This window comes from Harpia harpyja, chromosome 22, assembly GCF_026419915.1.
Source record: "Harpia harpyja isolate bHarHar1 chromosome 22, bHarHar1 primary haplotype, whole genome shotgun sequence".
Classification (NCBI taxonomy): domain Eukaryota; kingdom Metazoa; phylum Chordata; class Aves; order Accipitriformes; family Accipitridae; genus Harpia; species Harpia harpyja.
This window is the reverse complement of record NC_068961.1, coordinates 19,961,508-19,982,419: the sequence shown is the minus strand read 5'-3', so window position 1 is coordinate 19,982,419 and position 20,912 is coordinate 19,961,508. Positions and strand designations below refer to the sequence as shown.

At 36.5% G+C, this 20,912-nt stretch overlaps 1 protein-coding gene across 7 annotated transcripts in view; it reads left to right on the top strand.

Moving 5' to 3' along the window:
- ATP11A (ATPase phospholipid transporting 11A) overlaps positions 1-20,912 on the top strand; it is a 135,338-nt gene that overhangs the window by 56,644 nt on the left and 57,782 nt on the right. For all 7 annotated transcript variants that reach the window (XM_052773711.1, XM_052773710.1, XM_052773709.1 and 4 more), the window contains exons 2-3: positions 8,626-8,748; positions 19,977-20,066. In XM_052773711.1, coding sequence (XP_052629671.1) covers positions 8,626-8,748; positions 19,977-20,066 — 213 coding nt within the window. The remainder of the gene's footprint in view (positions 1-8,625; positions 8,749-19,976; positions 20,067-20,912) is intronic.

Genomic DNA, 20,912 nt, shown 5'->3' with positions numbered 1-20,912 from the left:
GTGTAAAGAGCATATGAAAGCCTGTATCTTTTAACTGTCTTTGTTCTGGAATGCAGGCCAGAAATTTGACTCTTCCCCTTGCTTTTTTCATTTAGGTGTAGTCATAGGGTGATTTTGACCTGAGGGTCTGGCAAGACTGCCACCATGTTGCAAGTAGGGTCGGTATAGTACAAAAATAGAGATTTGTTTAGTGCTTGCTTGAAGAGCAGCACTTCTGAGAGTGAACAGAAGATAGGCCAATAAATTGAATATTAGGTTCGTTGTTTGTTAAAATCCTTGTAGAAGATGTTGTCGCTGGCCAGTTCTGATCATATCCACGTGAAGGCTGTTGGTAGAGTAATTTGCTGCTCTGAATTTAAAGCACATTTTTAGAATATGTCCCCTTTTGAATAACCTGAAGCTCCTCGAAGAACACCACTTAGGAATAACTTTTAGTTGCATCTGATTTTGTCAGTCTTGCCAATGCATATTGTCTCTATATGCATTAACTTGTGCTTTTGAAAAGGTAGACAGCAGGTATTTTTGCTTGATTTTTTCTTAATCATTTAGTATCTTCATATAAAAGAAAACAAATAGTATGGTGTATCTGTGTTTTTATTACTTATTTTTGAATGAATGAAAACAATCTGCTGCTTGCCTCCCTCCATTGTCCTGTTTCTTTAGCATCTGTAAAAATAAATTTTTTAAAAATTTCAGTTAATTTTCTGACATAAAAATTTTGATCTCTTTAGAATGTTTCTTGATGAATTACTGGAAATAGAAGTATTTCCTGGCAACTAGAGAGTAAAAAACGCCTGCATTCTGAAGTATCTGTACAGGTCTGTCTTTACAAGTTTCTGTCTTTAAAAGTATCTTTACAGATACTCTGAGTTTGACTGGCACTGCATGCAGATCTTAGTGGAGTTTAGTTGCCTTGCAAGAAATAAAATTGCTCGTGTAGTTTTGCAGCTTTTGTTAGCACCTAAGGAAGCTGTAAATTTTCTCCTCAAACCTTGATTTTAGCTGTTGGTCTGGAGCTGCTTAGATATAAACTTGATTTATAATTAATTTAAGTGCTAAGGCTGTCAAATATCTTGTATCTTATGTGATACTTTCCCTTCTAGCTTCTCTGATCGCTTCTATTTGCAGTATAGTTTGTTTCTTATTTGCCTTTCTAATTGCAAGTGGGACACTCTTGAAAGGATTTCCATGTAGCAGTTCTTGCCTGGTACTGGGGAGACATGTAAGCAGGCACACTGTCTCCCTGTCCCACTGGCAGTAAGGAGCAAAATGTGTCAGACCTGGTATAGTGGGAGGAAGGAAAAGTGAAAACATTTTTCCAGCTGTCTGGTAACTCATGTGTTTCACAGATCTACCTCTTTACCATCATCCCAGTGATTCCTTGAAATTGATTGAAGATAGCCTGTGTGACAGGAATAGGAGACTTTTATTTGTATTGCTTTTATCACTACTTTTCATGGAAATAAACAGGGAAACTAAACGAGATTCTTTCTCTTTAATAGAAAGCACAAGCGTCACAAATAGCTATACCAAATGGGCCAGTATGTCAACAGTATTTAGAGTTCAAATTGACCATTTATGAAAGATCTTAATCTTGCTTGAATAACTTGGGTTAGTTTTTATGTATTTGAAATAAAGATTTATGTAACTGTTTTTAGGAGGAACACAGATCACTGGCCTTGTCATCCATGAAGTTGAATGATTCACTCATATAGAGTATGTGGAATTCAGTTAAAGGTGGTGCTCTAGCCTAGAAATCAGAAAGGATAATTGGACTGTCTACAAAGTTCTATATTAGAATGTCTCTGTGCAAACTGATGTGACATGATTGGAATATAACTGTATTAGGATAGCTTCAGAAACCTTTTATTCTGAGTACAGTGCTCAAGGAGGCATGAACTGGAAGGCTGAGATAAATTTCAGTACATATACAGGAATGTTGGGTATTTTACAGAAACTAGAATATGTGCTGTTGTGTCAGAATGTTTGTTCCAACCAGTGTGAATTGCAGAACTTTATATGATTCCATCGCCATATTTCTGCATTTCCTCTTTCCAACTTCAAGCAAGGTCACAAAACTTTATGCAGCCCATAGCTATGAAACCATTTCCTCTTCTGCCTGCATGCATAAGGCCCTTGCAGGAGATGGAAAGAAGGATCAGAAAACCAGGATCCACCAAATGCTATAGGTATGGCTTGGTCAGGAAATTTACTGGACCTAGCACCGTTTTCTGTAATAAAGATATACTCACCTTTGCTTCTAATCACATCTCTTACTTGAGATTAATAAATAAAATAACCTAATCGAAGTGAAAGAATGTTTATCATCTTCCCTGTCTTCTCCTTCTGCATATACTTGTGTCCACCATTGTGTGTTTTGTAGGCAATTGTATTGGGAGAGTTTTATTTTCAAGTGTTACTTCTGGTGAAAGATCTCCATGCAAGGACTTAAAATGTGTTTGCTAAAAAGAAATGCAGTAGTAAATATTCTGTAGCAACAGTATAAGGCAACAGATCCCATGACAGTGACATCTCCCATAGGAAGTGTGTTAATTATTCATAGGAGTTTCTGGGAGAGAGTTGTTCTGTTGTTTGTTTGTTTGTTTTTTTTCCCCCATGGTTGCCTCTGAAGTGCTGCATTTTGTTATTCCATTAAATTAGTGGTTTATGGCTTATATGTCCATGAAATAATTTACTTTCTGTTTATGATACCTAATATTGAGGTAGTCCTCTTTCAGATTATAAAACTTGATGGGGACTTTATCTGATAATTATATGTTTGAGATATTTTTATCTGTACCATTCTATATTCATATGAAACATATAAAACCAATCTTAATAGCTTTTAAAGTTATATTTACTCTTTATTCTGAGCTAGGTTCATTCACATGGAGGGCTGATACAGTGCTGTGAACAAAACATAAATCTTAAGTGCTCTATATAGGTCTTAGTGAGTTTGCCAAACATTTAAAATCTTACTAAGATCCTTTAAGTGGTTGAGAATTTCACTGTTTATCTCCACAAAGAAATACATGTAAATTCATAAGACTTTTTTGCAAAGCGGGCTATTTAAATTCTTAACCTCTTTTACTGGCTAGCAATTACAGGAAATGTAGATTTTTAAATTATTATTATTTCTTTAGAGGGATTCTCCTTTTCATGATTTATAGATCAGATCTACCTTTAAAAGGACAGTGGATTTGATTGGATTTGGAGAAGTTAAGTAAAAATTTGCACACTGCGCCATTGTTTGCGTAGGGAGATGACTGCACATTTGCCTACGGAACGGTGCTGAGTCAAGTGTAAAAGAACAGGTACTTGGTACATTTGACAAATGAAGACGAAGATGAGATTATATGATGTCATGGTTTTGTAAATAGTGTATGATAAATAAAGAAGACAGTTTGCTTAAGATACTAGAAAGGAAAATGAGTTCCTTTTTTTTTCGCTTTAGTGAATTACAGCTTCCTGGGAGTTGTTTCTCCACTGAATGAAAAATTAGAAACGGAGGGCATTTTTTAGTGGAGAGCTGTTGTAATGTATCCAATTAGATGTGAGCAAAATATTCTACATGTGAAAGTTTTTTCACACTGTGCACCATTAGTTCTTTATGTGGATTTTGAGTGATAATAGCTTGTCGGTATCTGTTACCCTAAAACTCCAAAGTGATTGAGCAGCTGTGTGTTCAGTGTGCAATTTCAACAATGGTGCTAATTGCTTTATTGAGATCAAATAGTAATGCTTTATTGAAACACCAGGCTGTTGTCAAAGCCTGCCTCTGTGAGTGTAAAGTATTTCTGTGTGGAAGAACTTGAGGTACAACCTGGGCGAACAAGGCTATAGCTGATGCTGAGAATTCATTGCTGTCAAAATTGTGGTTAGTGTACACTGTCCATTTATGACTCTCTGAGAAAGCATTTAGCAAAAAAGTAGGAGAGAATATTGTTCAATAAAGTGTACTCACAGCCTGGCCAGGGCAGATTTTAGCTGAGTTTTCAGCTGTACTTAATGCATATTAACTTATTTTAGTAGTGTTTGTGTTTACATTATTTGGAGAGAGAATGTAATTTTGAACCAAAGATTGTTGCTACTAATTAAGCCCAAATTACTAGTTCAAGTGGAGAGTCGGAAAATGTCAAGACTTGGAGTCTTTCAAGGTCAGTTACTTTTCTAGGAGCTACTGCTAGCATCTTCCTATCATCCCTTTACTGTCACCTGTTGAATACTAACCCCCTTGTCTTTTCAGATAATATATTTTAATTTAAATTAAATTTAGGTAAAAATTAGCAGAGTAGCATGAAGGTGAATCTCAAGCTAGTTTCAGTTTGATTTTTAAAGCAGAAAAATAAGCTGCATGAGTATTTGATCTCATACATGCATTAAGGTATAATCCTGTTAACTGGCTCTATTTAGTGTTATGTAAAGATGATTTAGTCTTTTGCTGGTCTTTGCGTTCTATATTGCTGACCCTGCTTGAAAGAGTAAAAGCTAAGTAATGCTTCTTCATTGATGTGCCAATGAAACTAGGTCTCGGTACATTGAGCTTTAGACTATAAATAGAAGCAGATAATGCTAAGGTTTATTTATGGTTTCTTGGACATATCCTTAATGGGTTTAAGTAATAGAACTGGAAAAAAAAGAAGTCAATGTAGTTCATTGTTCTGGCAGCAGCATCAGATTGCTTTTTTCAGTTACCCTAGTGTCATTCTGTAAATAATCTCTCATGTGCAATACCTGAACATTAAAAGAAATGTTGGATCAATGTGTTTGGCTTTGTAGGTTAGCATTACCAGACATTCAGTCGGTGTGTTTTGATTTTTTTGTGGCATGCATCCTGACTTACAGTGCTGTTTTCCTAAAAGCATCTTTCTCCGCTTCATGCAAGTGAGTTTCCTTGTGGTCGTACTGAATAATGCATGCTACTTTTTGCATTGCACTTTTACCTCACTGAAAAACATAGCCTTTCCTTTTCCCTGCTAAATTTTTATGCTTGGACTGTGAATGTTTTGGGGTTTTGAAGCTGTTGAATTAAGTTAGTAAAGTGCATTTAGTTTCTATTATCTATTAACACACACATATATATATATATAAAAAAATGTTCTGTGCTAGCAGATAGTAAAAATTAAGTTAGATATTGTTTTGTACTTTTGTGGTGAATTTATCAATTCATGATAAACCCAGATCCAATTAACCTAACAGAAGAGATTGTCTTGATTTTATATCCATGTTTAAAGTAAATTTTATAGAGCCTTTCTTTAGGGATACAAATTCCAAGTTGTGACATTAAGATTGTTTACTTGGTGTTAACACAATACTCCAGGGCCATCGGACCTTTAAAAACTGGTAGTAATTCAGGAGAATGCTGTTTAGAGCTCTGTCTTGTACTCCTAGCTTGATAGGTAATTTCACAGGGGACTTCTTTAACTGCGTCATGATAAAGATAAGTTTATACTGTGAAACTTAAAAAATCCACTTTTTTTTTTTTTTAACTAATAACACCCTTGTCGAGCTGTCTTGGAGTGGCTCATAATAAATATAAGAGATGAATTGTCAGGCTGGGCCTGTGTAGAGGGAAGGAGAAGCTGAGGGATTTCTTCTTGATGTTCAAAGGCACATGTTGAATTCCCATTAGCCCGTTACACAACCGTCTCTGAACTCAGGCAGGCACTTGAGTGTATCAGGAGTAATCTTTGTGTTGCTTTTATGTCTGGAATGTCCTTCCTAATGAAAAATTAATAAACATTGTACAATTTAATCTACTGCTTGGGAATATCTCACACTCTCTTGCATTTCTAGGAGTATTACTTGGCACAAGTGTCAATAAATCATTTGTGTGCATTGTACATTCAAGTGCATTGACAAGGTAAAGTATATTGTGTTCCAATAATATGATAACAGTTACCACATTTTGTTCTTGGCATAGAAGGAAGGTGGAATATGGAAACATTTTCATTGCTTTACTTCCTTCCAAAATATTTTGGCTTGCTGAAAGAATCCTACCTGATCTTCAGAAGTGGGCTGAATGGCAGTTTGCTTTTGAGTTGTGACAAGCCCTATCAGTGATATGGGATGAGTTGTCTGACTGGAAAATCAGTGTAATTTTTAAACTAACCCACTAAGGCCCATACTGGAGGGATCTGACATGTGAGAAATGTTGTATGTGTACTCCCACTGAGTGAGGGATAGTCACGGAGTTTAGCATAAGGTGTGCTATTGGTGTGTCTTATGAATGGCTATTGCTTTTACTTCCTTTATAAGTAATTTGTTTTCATATAATATTTAAGTGACCCTTTCAAGTTATTGAATATTGAATAACATATTAAAATGGCTAAGAACTTTGGGGTTACTTTTATTTTTAGTTTTATGCCTAGTTTTGTAATTTTGGCCTTCAGTAGCTTCTGAACGTAATGCCTTCATTTTCCTGTAATGTGCAAGAATTTAACTAGTTCTAGTATAAATGTCTGGGACAGCAGAAATTGCTTTTCTTTAGGCCTCTTACTTCACTTTATGTTTTACTTCATGACTACTCAGCTATTTTGTGGTAGGTAGTCTCAGTTCAATAGGCTTTCTTTCTCTAGTTTTGATGTTCTTGCCCACCCCCAAGAAAGTCATGCACATTGCATAGGTAATTATTTTATAAGCTAAACTGCTCCAGGTTTTCAGAGTATTGCAAGATTTTATATGTATATTTCAACAATAATTTATGTTGAATATTTGTTCTTTGCCTATGTTGCACTTAAGGCAGTGGAATAATCATACAGAAACGAACCAATGAAGGAAATATTAGGGTGAATATTTTTTTAAGTTTGAGAACTAAATTTTATTTTAGACTTATTAGCCATGTCTGTACTAGTAAAGTAAATGGGCCCAGAACTATTGACAGCAAGACTAGCTAGAAAAGAAGATATACCATGTCTATGTGATTAAACTCTCTTTTATTTTCAAGAACTGCACAGCTCCATGCAGCTGCTTTGGGGAGTGATGCTTTGGCTGTGTTAACTACCAAACTGCTCCTGGTATTTGTTTGGTGTTAGTTTGCTAAGTATCTGTCTGACAGTTTGCCCTTAGAGACAGGCAATCAAGCACCAGTGCCCAGGAGCACTTTGAGGACATATTTAATATACTAAATAGATGTAGCTGCTGAAGGTAGATGGAAGCTTCTTTTCTGTAACATACTTAATGGAAGTATATGTAAATGCATCATTACAACATAAAGCAGAGTTTTTGAGTTTAAATTGATTACATATTTAAATATTTAAATTACTCCTGACTTGACCTAATGATGATGTTAAAAGAGCTGATGCCTGGGCTTCTCTATGTGGGACAAAGTATTAGGAATGTGTTCTGTACTTGAGAAATTAATTCCTATCTACCATATGAAAAATATAAGACTGTTGACTAAGGGATGAGCATTTTGTAATCCAAGTCCCTAAAAAAATATTTTTAAATAATAAAAAAAATTTGATCCTTTCGTTTTTATGTAAATACTTTTCTACAGTGATTTGTACTTTTTTTTTTTTACAGTGAATTGACAGCATACAAGTGCTAATTTTGGACAATTTGTATCTGTGGTGGAATTTCGTGATGTGAATATATGAACATTTTACTTTGGCTCACCTACTTTTTTCTTCTACTTGCAGACACAGCTTTCATTAAAGATCAAGGGATCTGAGTTGAAAAGCTGAGGTCTTTTCCTGGCAATCTAAGAGTCCCTAAGCTTGTTTGCGTCTGGGGAAATTGTTATTACTAGTATTTCAGAGAACACAGAGTTTCACTTTGCTTCAAATAAAATACTAAGTTATGGCTGGCTAGTCTTAAAAATGAGATGAATTTGTTATATATATATAAATGTTTTAATTACCACTGACTCTTATCAGTGGTAAAATGAGTAGCAACCACGTAAACACTTACTAAATATCTAATTTGACTGAGAAAATCTTAAGCCATTTTTCTTCTTTCAGTTAGAAAACGAAAAAGTCAAAATAGTAGTTTTCATGGATTCCCTTTTATTCGTAGAATCACAGAATGGTTTGGGTTGGAAGGGACCTTAAAGATCATCTAGCTCCACCCGCCCCGCCACAGACAGGGATATCTTCCACTAGACCAGGTTGCTCCAAGCCCCATCCAACCTGGCCTTGAACACTGCCAGGGATGGGGCATCCACAGCCTCTCTGGGCAACCTGTTCCAGTGTCTCACCACCCTTGGAGGAAAGAATTTCTTCCTTACATCTAATCTGAATCTACCCTCTTTCAGTTTAAAGCCGTTACCCCTTGTCCTATCACTATATGCCCTTGTAAGTAGTCCCTCTCTGGCTTTCTTGTAGGTCCCCTTTAAGTACTGTAAAGCTGCTACAAGGTCTCCCCGGAGCCTTCTCTTCTGCAGGCTGAACAACCCCAACTCTCTCAGCCTGTCCGAAGGGAAAGTGCAGTGCAATTGAGGCAGGGTTTTGGCAATTGACTTAGTTTTAGTGGTCTTGAGATTATACAGAGAAGTGTGAGGGGTCACGCGCTTATGGATATGTATGTGTTGATGATCGGACACATGATTAGTTAATTCGGTGTGTGACTCATCCTACTGCAGAAATAATGAGTGAACTGACATGATGACTGTTTTTCCCCCCATAGTGTGCTGGAGAAGAGAATTGGGTGGACAGTCGGACTATTTATGTTGGGCATCGTGAACCACCTCCAGGCACTGAAGCGTACATTCCACAGAGATTTCCAGATAACCGAATAGTCTCATCAAAGGTAGTAGTATTTTCTTTCATTCATCTACATAAATCAGCTTAAGTCATTCTTTGTGCGTTCATTTATTTCCTTCAAGATTTTCTTCCTATAATTCCTACATCTTTCTCCTTTACCATGACTGGCAAAGGTAAAATGAAGGTATCAAGTTTCTTCCACAAAAACTAATTGCCAAATTGCCTCTAACGTGAACAGGAATAAAATGACTTCTCCAACGTTTACTGTAGTACATAGTAAAGTCTTAGAGTTATACTGTGCTTTTCCACAAAGGAGTAAGAAAGCAATTTTCATTTGGGGCAACCCTGGACTAAAGAAAATCTTCCCAAGGAAAGACTGCATCCTTTGTAATCCAAAGCAATATCTCAAAGTACTAGAAATAGTATGATCAATGTAAGTGCTCAACAAATTAAGCTATCTCCACAATAACAGTGCCATTCCCTTCAAAAGCTCATGTTGACAAAACCCCACAGAAATAATATTCTTTGTTATATGGGTACATGTGAATCGTTCGTAAACTCTTGTTATTGTGATACATGTGCCCTTTAGAAACCTTCCAGTTATCCCTCACTTTAACTAGTAAATCTTTCCATAAGCTTCAGCAGCTTTCTGTGAGCAGTTGCGTTGTTGGTACTCTCCACCTATTTAGACTGGCTGGCTTGCTTTAGCCAAAGGTTTGTACTGCAATGGCATGGAAGACTGAACATTTGCAGCTTATTGTATGGATAACACCCCAAGAACTTCAAGTTTTTAATGTGCTTAGATTTTAATCTTCATGAGCACACACCTTCAACCAAATACGAAATAATGAATTTGAAAGAATAGCTCCTCTACTGGGAAAATTTCTGTTTGAACAGTGGCTCGGATCCACAGACTCATTTTAAGAACCTTAGTAGCATTGTGATCTCAAGGAACTGAGTGCTTACCTTCGTGGATCTGAACACGTGCCATCCACTAATACAATGGCAAAGCTATAATAAAATCCACACTTTTCTCAAACTGTGTCTCACTTTTTGTGAAATTTTGTATTTTACTACCTTTATTTTTACTACCTTCTTTCTGTACTTCATTCAAAGACAGTATAATAACAAACAGCATAGTATCTAGGCATCTTTAATTAGATAGAACATTTGAAAGGTAATGCAGTAAATAATCCAGATGGGATACAGTCAAACTAATGCAGTGGGAAATCCTGTGCTCTACACACTAATTTGTATTGCCTTTTGGGTTATTGAGGAGTAAATAAATTTTATGCAAATATTTGTACTCCTGTGACACTTTTAAAAAATTTTTTTATCTCATACATCTCATCTGAGACATACGTGAATAAAGCAATTGAAGTTACTGCTGATACTTTTTGAAATAAAAACATCCTACTCAATTCTGCAAGATGTTTGACATCTTTTTGTGATGATCAAATTAGTGGAAGTTTCAAGTTACCATGCTTTGCAGAGTGAGATTTTTAAGTATGACTTAAATCTGGATTGAGCTGAGGATCCCTTCCAGCAATTAGTGAATATGTATGACTTCAACTAGTTCAGGAAAGAGACTTCAGTATGTTTTTATTTGGATGTAAAGCCTGTTCAGTTAAATGTTTTAAACGTTAAACTCTTTAGTTGTAAAACTGTATCTGTAAACAGTTTTCCATAAACAAAAGCTTATTAGTAGAAATAATTTTTTTATATATACAACATTCCTCAAATTTTCTGTTTATTGATTAAAATTCTCACAGTTAAAAAGTAAAACACAAGTCTTTGTGAAAGTAAATACAGTGGTGATATTTCAGGAGGGAACAGAGTTCACATAAATGCTTTGTAATATTGAACAGTTCCTTAGACTGCTGAAGGCTCAGTTTTAATGATAGTTTTCTTTATATGAGAACTTCCCATGCTGTCTTGTCTGTACTGTTCCTTTCAAGTAAACTGTTATTTACATGCTCCATCCCAAACAGCCTGGGTAAAGCACCATCTTGACTTGACTTGTATTCATTCTGGTTCTGTAAGCTAACTAGCTCTTAACCGTTCACTTTGTCCTTGTCACTTGCTCCCTTATGAACACTCTGGGGAGGCACCTACCACAGCCTAGGAAACACAGATGTAAGCTTCCTGAAAAATGATCAAATGTACAAAATTAAGATGGGAAATCCATAATTGTTAGAGTAAAATAAAGATACAGGCATGCAAGTACACTGTATAATGTTACCTCAACCATGAAGGATATTTCCTTCGTCTTTCATCAGTAAGACAGACAGTAACTTTCAGCTGTGCTTTTATAGGTCTTTAATGCTTATGTAAGAAAGTATATGATTGCTCTTCAAGGATGAGGAACTCTGAACTTCCAAGTACAGAATTTACCAATTTAAGACAAACTGAATTTCTAAAAAGGGTAGTTTGAAACCATGAGGAAACCTCATCAATTAGACTGTCTGTATGTTGCTGTACTAACAAATGTCCTGTCATAAAGCCCTGAAAAAACATGTCAGCTTGAAATACCTAGGAAAGCCTAAGGTTCATACTATTTCCTTCCAAAGGTAAACTTTACTGTGCTTCACCAGAGGTTTCCTGGTGTCAGCAAGATAATAATTTGATTCCTGTATAGAGGGATATTTCTTGTATATTGCAGTGTCACTGTGGAATGTGGTTAATGCTCTGTCTGCTTAATGACATATTCCTGGTTGTGAAAAATGATACCTAGACAGACCTTGGTCAGACAAAAATGCTCTTTTGATTTGATGTGTTAATTCAATTATGATTTTAACAATGCAGTACAAAAAGGCTGTGTTGAAATAATAAAAGGCAAAAATTTATGTCTTTTGGATTGTGCATGCAGTTTGCTTATGTTCTGGAGGCAGTGACTTTTGCAAGGCAGATCCTTATGTTGATCTAACTTTTAGCTACTTCAGCTGCCCAGGGTGTTAGCCTTTAAAGTAGCTGTTGTGTGCCCTTGATTGAATTTATCATATGACAGTGACGCAGCATGGCAAAATATCAGCTGGTAGAAAAACCTAATGTTTCAAATGAGTAGAAAGAAAAAGTAATTTAATTGGCAGGGAGGTTTCTTGCTTTTTTTCTTTAAAAATTATTAATGTTTTGGAACTATTTACTGATTAGCAGAACTGTTGTGTCAAAAGGAAAGTAAGTTAAACTATGCAGCAGTAACAGTTAACAGAACTTGGTGGGAAACAACTTTTTTCCTTCTTGTGGAACAATAAGAAAAGGGTTTTTGGTTTTTTTGTTTGTTTGTTTGGTTTTTTTAAAGACTGATAAATTACAAAATAATATGAAACTTCTTTAAGGTCCAAGCTTCATATTTTTGTGTCAGCAGTATCCCAATCAGTATGCTAAACAGCGTTATCTGTACATGTGTAGTAGCATGTGGATGTGCCTGACCAGCTAAGAATTGCCAAAGGTCCATCTGGCACAGTATGTTGTCACCAGCAGCAGCTGCCTGGGGAAGAATGCACTAACAAGTAAGCATAGAGTGATACTTCCCCTGAATGCTCTCTTAGTATTTGCTGATCTGTGACTTAGCCATTTGTGAGCCAAAAGTGATGATTTTGTATTTAACAAGTTGTCAATGGATTGCTCCTCTGTGAATTTCTTAAATACTTTTTGAGCCCATGTAAATTTTCGGAATACATAGTTAAGGCACAGTTAAACTGTAGAAATGTTTGTGAAATGAAACTATGAACCTTCATTTTGAAACTCCTACTTAATAATTTCAGTTCATGTTCCAAGTCCTTGAATCTGAGAACAACTGTTATCCCCTGTTTATCTTCTTGATTCTGTTAGTAATCTTCCACCATATTCCTTTCCAGGCTGAATAACCTTAGTCTGTTCAATAATGGCTTGTGTGGAAGCTAGTTCATAGCTTTGCTCAGATTTGGGCTGTACCTTTTCCCAAGCCAGATACAGAGTTTTTAAGATGGGGAAATGCATAGAGCATTCAATGTATAGGCAAACTATGGATTTATACAGTGGCATAATGATGTTTTTGGGTCTTTATTCATTTGTTAATAATTTTTAACATTCAAATTCCTTTTCCGCACGTTGATCCAATATCTTTATAGAACTGCTCTTCTTCAAGGATCTCATTCATTTGTAGACAAAGTAGGGATTTACTTCTCCTGTTCTAGCTGAATCAATGAACTGCAGGCTAATTGGATGTGTACATTTGTCTCTGGAACAGAGGGGAAAGTTGTATAGAAAATCAAGTCTTTTTTGAGGCAACAATATGGAGTTCTGTAAGAACATGTTTAATTACAGCTGGTTACTGCTTTTGACAGGCAACCTAAAGAATGAACCACAAGAAAGAACCAAAAACTTCAGAGATGCCAGGATAGGAATAGCCTGTTGAATGAGAGATCAGAGACTTCCCAGTGTGTCAGACAGCTGACAAACTTAGAAACCTCAGGAACATTCTGCACGAGGACTGATTCCCCCCCCCCCCCCCCCCCCATGCCACCCATAGAGAAAGCTGGGTTAGAGAAACTTGCAGTCTTTTATTCTTCTTTTCAGTCTGTGGGTAATCAATACATAGTATTTTGCCTTGATGATCCTGTCTAGCTGCAAACTTTTACTGTCATAGTTTCATAAAGAGAAATTTTTACAGCTACAAAAAACCACTTGTGCCTGGGTCGCTAACATAACTGGAAGCAGTAGGGCCTCAGCTCCCCAAATACGATACTGAAGAGTAGCGGGATATGACTCTTAAGTGAAATGCAAGATTGAATCTATAGTGGATGCAGAACTCTTACTTGAAGAATTTGCTCTGAAGTAAAAGAGATTTCATTCAAATTAATTTATGATATGAAATTATGAGATACTGGCTTGTACTCTAGCTTTATTTCCTGTTCTTCCTATAAAAAACAATAAGGTGAACTTAGATGGCAAAACAGTACTATTAACTTGGAAATGGTGTACAACTCTATTCATGGGCCAGAAGTGCTGCTGGTTTTGTTTCACAAATAATACTATCTTCTGTTGTCTGCATGTTTCCTTGGGACTTATCATCACATACTGATCCAAACATTGATTTGTATGAGAATGGCCTGAAATAATAATGCTGCATGTTGAGAATCCTGTAAATTGCAAGGGGAACCTTAGCTACCTTCAGTGCTAATCTGATTAATTTTGAGTAATCTCAGTCACAGTGACTAATAGTTAAAGTTCAGTAATTCTGACATGTTTCGGTGGATGTTGTTGAAATGTTTCTTCCAGCAGAAATTCATGCCCTTGTGCTATACCCCTTCCCTGCAGCACTCACTCGTAGTGTCATTATAAAAACACAAGGTCTGGTGGGGGCTCTGATTTCTCATTTTGTTGCCATGTTTAGAAGAAATGTTAATACTCAAGCTAAAGGAAATATTAAAGTGCTTCTACCACGATGAGCCACTTGGAACCCAGTAGAGACCTAGGCTGTCCCACACCTCTCCTTCGTAACTGGAAGGATTTGTCTGGCCTCTTTAGGGCCATGACATAGCAGTTTCAAGATGAGTTCAAACATAGCCCTAAGCAATGATATTTGAAAGTCAAAAAAGCATCCAAAGCCCATAGTGGGAAACAGCATGGTCATGTGTTTGTGAAGCTGATAAATATTTATGTGTAGTATGCCATAGGGGGGCAGGGAGGATGTGTAGATACAAATGCATATGGGACAGCTACTAATGCAGGGAAAGTTGCGTGTGCCTCTTAGTGTGGACATACTGCTCTGCTCTAAAAGCAGCTGTAACATGGAGCTCCCAGCTTGTGCCCAGGTAATCTACTGACTCACAGCTATACTGGCTGATGCAGAAGGTCAGATCCAATGCTGCAAGGGTTAAATAGTCAGGTTTGCCCATCCATGCCAAAAGGCAGGAGCTGTTAGCAATGAAGAAGAGTAAATGGGCTTGATCGGCAGTCAATCTCAACTGCTTCTGAACCAATTGGACTCTGTCTGGTGCCAGCTCAGGGACAGCAATACCTGTGATGGGATGGGAAGTGCATGAGTGTGCAATTCTCCTTCCAGGCATGATAATACAATTTCCTTCTGTGGACAGCTGCCAGTGCCTAGAGAGAGCAAGGAAGAGCTGTTAGCTCTTGATGGTCCTTCTCCGGGTGGGATTTTCAGGGCAAAGGCTGTCTGCAGCCTGCCTTGTGTTCCCAGGAGAAGCCATCTACCGTTCCCCTGACTCAGCCCAGGGTTACCAGCGATCTTTTATTCTCTGCTGGTACTGCCCCTAACAGAGCCTTTAAGTTAAGTTTTTCATATCAGTGTGGAGTCTGCATGTAGGGAGAGAGAAGTGGAAGCAAGGCAGGTAAGCAAGCAGGTCCAAACACAACACCAGGGAGGACTGATGTAATTCTCCTCACTTTATGTATGAGAAAGTGCAGCTTGCTCACTCTGGCACACACTCTCTCACACTCTTTCTTCTGTTTTCCTGATGTTCTCAGTGTTCTCAGCGACTTCTGTCTTCAGACAGTCATCCTTGCTGTAAGCTTTTTTTTTTTTTTTAATTTTAATTAGTTAATCTTCCAGATGCTGGGGGATGTCTTTGTCAGAGGAGTTCCTGGAGACATAGCCCCTATTTAATAAGATTGAGTTGCTGAACAAGGACTACTACAGATTGTTTCTTTCTTTGTAGTAGAAATCCTGTTTTACCAGCAACTATTTTTAAGGAACCCTATGACAAAATATGTATGCATGTTCATTCAGATGTGTAGCCACCATTTGAACTGATTTCCCCAAATCAGTTTCATTTTTGCACTCTCTCCGAGTGTACAGGTGGCTCTTAGTCACATGCCAAAGCCCTACATGTAACAGAGCTTACAGTGATCCCTGTGATGTGAACCACCCTACATCATGTGGTGTGGAGAAACAGGGGTCTCTCCCTCAAAGGAGTGATAAACACTGTGCAGGTGGCGTGCATGTTGATACTTTCATTAAAATATAGTTAATTGTGTATTTCTACATTCATTCCAAATTGCAAAGTGCTTTTCAAAATTTCAGGGATATTACTATTCCAATTTTATTGAGTCATATATAAGCACGGAAGTCTGAAGTTTTTTGCTTGAAGTTAGAGTGGAGACTGACTTAATACATCAAAGAACACAGATCAGTTCTGCTACAAACTTCCTATGTGGTTATAAGCAAGTCATTTGAGATAGACAAACCATACTCTCGACTCAGTTCTTAGGATTTCAGCTAATTATTGATTTCCTTTTTTCACACCCTTTACTATAGTTTTCTGTGCCAGTTCTCTACTCTATAATAGAGTTAGACAAATTGTGTTTCAAAAAAAGTAACACTTATAAGTAAAACTAATTTTAAAGAAATTGTCAAACTTTTGATCAGACCTTTTTCAGCTACTCTGTTGAAGGGGGATAACTATATGTATGTAGTATTTGTAATACTTGGGTTGTTTCAATAGCATAATAATATATAAGGTATTATTATATATAAAATGTTATGTGCATATATGTGTATGCACACATACAGTCCAGTTGTTAAGCTGGCAGCTTTAAGAATGTATTGTCCTTTGGTAATTGATAGGTACTATAAAAATCTGCATATTAAAAATACTGAAGCCATAATGGACATGTTCAAGTTTTGTCTATGTGTCTTGATCTGTTAAAAGAAAAATACTGAAAACTTGGATGTGACTGCAAGATTATTGTTCAGATTTTATCTGTTCTTCCCTGAATTTATTATCGTCAAGATGGGTTCTATTTTGCAGAAGCAACACAGATATTTTGGTCAGAATAGTTTTAAGCATTTACAAGAAACAGTTGAAAAGGTTGAGGGAAAGGAGTGGAATCAGAACAGGTTAGAAAAGAGATGGTGGCTATTTAAAACAAATAAGCTGTAAGAAACTGAGGTGTTGACCAAACTCAATAATGCAATGTGGAGTGCTTTCTTCTTACAGCTCCAGCTTTTCATGTCAAGTGATTACTCTTAAGAAACTCTCCTTTTACTTAAGAAAACATCTGCTTCAAGATAGAAAGAGAAGCTTGAAATGTGAGCCAGAATTCTGGTATAGAGGTATCAAATGAAAAGGTCAAAATACAGTGTTTAAAAAAATTAAACTATGGTTAAGAAGACCCTACTTTATCTTTTTGAATTCATGGGACTGGAGGTGTTGGAACTGGAGGCAACACAGCATTAGCAAAGAGCATGCAAGGATTGGTGAGATGGAGCAGGGGCATGAGCAGGAATACTGCAGAGGTGTGCATAAGTAGTCTAAGCACATACACCAGCACTGCAGGTGCTATTAAGATTATAAATGGGAAGAAAATCTACTTGAATTATGCTGTTTTGACTCTAGACAGACTGATTTTACAGTTCCTTGCACAGTGCTTCAGATGCATCTGTTTGCACAATGCATTCATCTTTTGGATGAATACGTAACTACTACTTGCTGTCTGACGTATTGCCTCCTGCACGCAAAAGGCACGTATGTGCTCTGGCCTCTAAGTCTTTTGCAGCAATTGAAAAAGATCAGTGAAGCCTTCCCCAATGTAAAAGCTTCAAGTGCGTAACTATTTGGATAACCTTATTGCCTTTAAGTGAGTTATAGTGAAAAAAGGTAGCGAAATATACATAAACTGCTTTTCAGAGTTTACGAAGAACATGACTAGTAATTATCTGAAGAAGGGAGATGGTATTAACTCTCTATCTGGGCACGGTAGTCTGATGTGTTTAATATCTTCATTTTTAATGTCTTGTCTTCACAGATTTTTATTTTGTTCCTGCCTAACTAGGGTAGCGAAACTGCCTTGAATGCAGTCATGAGAGAAATCTTGTTCTGAGTGGCAGCCACCCTGTTGTTTCTCCTGGGAGTGATTATTATGGTGGTTAAACATTAATCAGCCATTTGTAGATACTGCTCTGACCTACTGGTGGCTGGGGCAGGAGGAGGTCTGTCTAGATGTCTTAGTGGTCTGTCTTTCCTGCCTAAACTCCTTCAAAAATTGTTACTTCTCCTTTGAAGAAGAATGGGCAGAATAAAGGTGTACTTTTTATGTCTGAAACCCCGTGTGATGAAGTGCTAAAAGTCTGTCAGGTTGTTTGAAAACAAAGTTTTAAGAAGTTTTCTGTGTTAAAGAAGCATCCATTTTAAGTAACACCTCTCAGACCATAAAAGTGATCTGCTCCCAGGTTGTTCACATTTATTCAGGTAAGAGAGTTGCTGACCAAAGGTGGAGCTGTGGGAAAGACCACTGCTTGACAGGGAAAGCAGTGAACAGAGGTTGCAGTATGACGAGGATCAGATACTAAGGGTAAAGATGAATACCCAACAATAGATTGTTGTTTTAACTAAATTACTTGACTTCCTCAATCAGATGTTTTAAATATCTAGAATGACAATAATATGCTGTCACCACACATTTAGTCAAATAACCCTCTAGGAAATTTAACCAGGAAGTTATTGCATAAGAGATTACATTTTTATTTTACGAATGGTGATTTTGGGAGCTTGTATAGATCATCAAACTTCATTGATCAAAAAAACTCTTTAACATGGAAAAAACACTTTTTCTATCAAAAGAGCTAAACAAATACGTAAACAGAAGTTTTTTACTGAAACCTCTATTCACTTTTCCTTCTCAGCAGGCAGAGATTCACAAAAAATAAATGCATAAGATTAGAAAACAGAGCTAATTTGCCTTATAATCAAAGTTAATGATGAAAATATAAAATTATTATCATAGAATAGAATTTATATTGTCATATATCACAACAGCAGCTTTGAATGATCAGGACTGTTGTGCAAGGAAAAATAATCAAGTCTAACTAGTTCTCTTTCAAAATTCCAAGACAAGTAGCTAGGTAGCAGGCAGTGCAAGCAGCATTCCAGTCTGATGAAAAGTATTCTGATTGCAAGATGAGAGCACTTGACTTTCCAGCTGTTGCATGCATGCCTGCCTGAGTTTTGGCTTGCTCACAGGTGATTTAATATTGAGGTAACTATTAAGCAGGATAAGTGTTTACTTAGGGCATATTTAGAATAGATACTGATTTTTGGCACATAATAGAAAAAGAAAATTTCATTCCTATGTCTTGCACATGTCCAGGCTTTACTCCCAACAAGTAAAAAGATGACATTATAGGGGTTTCATGTATGACTAAGGCATGCTTCTCAAGGATTCTTTTTATCTGCAGATGTAATAGAGGTATTTTCCTTCTAGAGCTCTGGCTGTCTTTGCTTTCAGGGCCAAATTTGGAAGATGTCTAACTCATGGCACAATTTGCGTATCAGTGCAATCTGCCAAGAAGAGACAAGGTGCATTTGTAGCAGAGCAAATAAATCAGGAGAAGCAAGCTTCTTAGTCTATCTCCTTTGAAATGAAAGTTACATTGGAGTTGCCATTTTATTATGTGTCAAATGATAATTTGGATAATAAGATGATACAGTGTTAGTTTTCTCAAGCCATTTTTTGCACCTTTTCACATAGTTTTAGCTGATGTTTTTACATGTGTTCCAATCAGCAATCCTTGCAATTTTCATTTGGGGTTTTGGGGGTTTTTTTTGGAGCTACAGAGCAAGCTGTGTAAAAAGAGTATGGTTGAACCTGCTGCAGGGCAGGGGAAGGGGCTAGATGATGTAAGGTCCTTTCTCTCTCACTTTCATACAATTTTTTTCCTTTGAAGTTTTTGCATTTTCTGTTTGCACTTTTATATACTGTTTCTTATGTCATTTTACTAAACTTTAGATAATTTGTAAGACCTGTAGAGAAATATGCTGCCACTTACTCTTATTCACTGCTATAGTTTATTTTGAGAAGTATGTTTGTGTCCAAGCCAAGGAACAGAAGAAGGGCTGACAACTTTTATTTGGTCAACTTGCTATGTCTGCGAAGTTAACTCTCAGAGTGCCACCTACCTCCTCAAGTCATGCATACAAAATAGAAGTGAATTAAAAGTGCTGTTTGAATTGACTAAGATGTTTTAAAATCCATTGGTGGCTTTAAATAAACTGTTCTGTAACTAAATCTCTGAATGAGCATTGTTGCTAGTCAAAAATTATTTCAGTCCTTAGTACCAAGATTATCACAGTTCAGAAAATTGATATGAATCCAAAAATACATGATTGCCCATTTAAGATTCCATTTTAGTAAATGATTGAAGTATCAAAATACTCCTGCTTCTTGTCTAATTTAATCTTGAATTATGAATTATTTTATTTATTTATTTATTTTCTAGAACATAGAATGCCAATAATAATTCTCTCACAAACACTGTGCGTTTGTTTTCAGTACACATTTTGGAACTTTGTACCGAAAAATTTGTTTGAGCAATTCAGAAGAATAGCTAACTTCTATTTTCTGATCATTTTCCTTGTTCAGGTAAGCTATCACCATTTTTCAATAAATTTCTGGACTCTTCCTAAAAACAAAGGAGTTGAAAAAGGTTTAAAAATGCACTGGTTTTGATGACTGAAGAGGTAAATGGTTCAGCCTGGACAGCCTTCTACACTGATGATGTGACAAGAAGAGTTTTATTTTGTTGCCAAGTTGTAAATGTGAATTTAGCCTAAAGAGAAATTGACACCATCACTGGTTTGATGGCAAGACATCTCTTGATAAAATTGAAAAGAATGAGTGTAACTTTTATTTTTATTTTGTAATAAACAAACATCCAGATCAGCAAAACCATTGTTATAAACTATGTTGATGATGAACTTTTGTTGATTTTGCAAAATACTTTACTCTTTATAACAATGATGCCTTGGCAGAAATTTTCCAACTGCAGTCATCAAAGCCTGTAGAGAACCTGAAATACAGATGCTTATACAGTGCTTGCGTAGGGTGGTACATAAATGTTTGGGTTTGTAATTATTACCTCAGATTTTTTTGCTGCTTTAGTTTGCTGCTTTCTAGGTGTCTTTCACAATCACTTAAATGTGTTAAACAATAAAATGTTACTAAGTGAGGTGAAAAGCTGTATTATTTTGCACACCAGATTGTACAGCAAGAAAAGCTATGCAGATTCCCAGGACAATTTGGGTTTTCTTATCATTTGAACTCCCTCTCTGGATTCTACCTCTTTGTTTATAATTGCAGAAGCCACAGCTCAATATTTCAAGATTTACTTCTTGCATGCATAAGAACAGCTGTATTGTATAACATGTAAAAACAGTGCCATACTAATTTTTAATGCTGCTCAGTAATTTTGCCTCCAAAGCTGCAGCT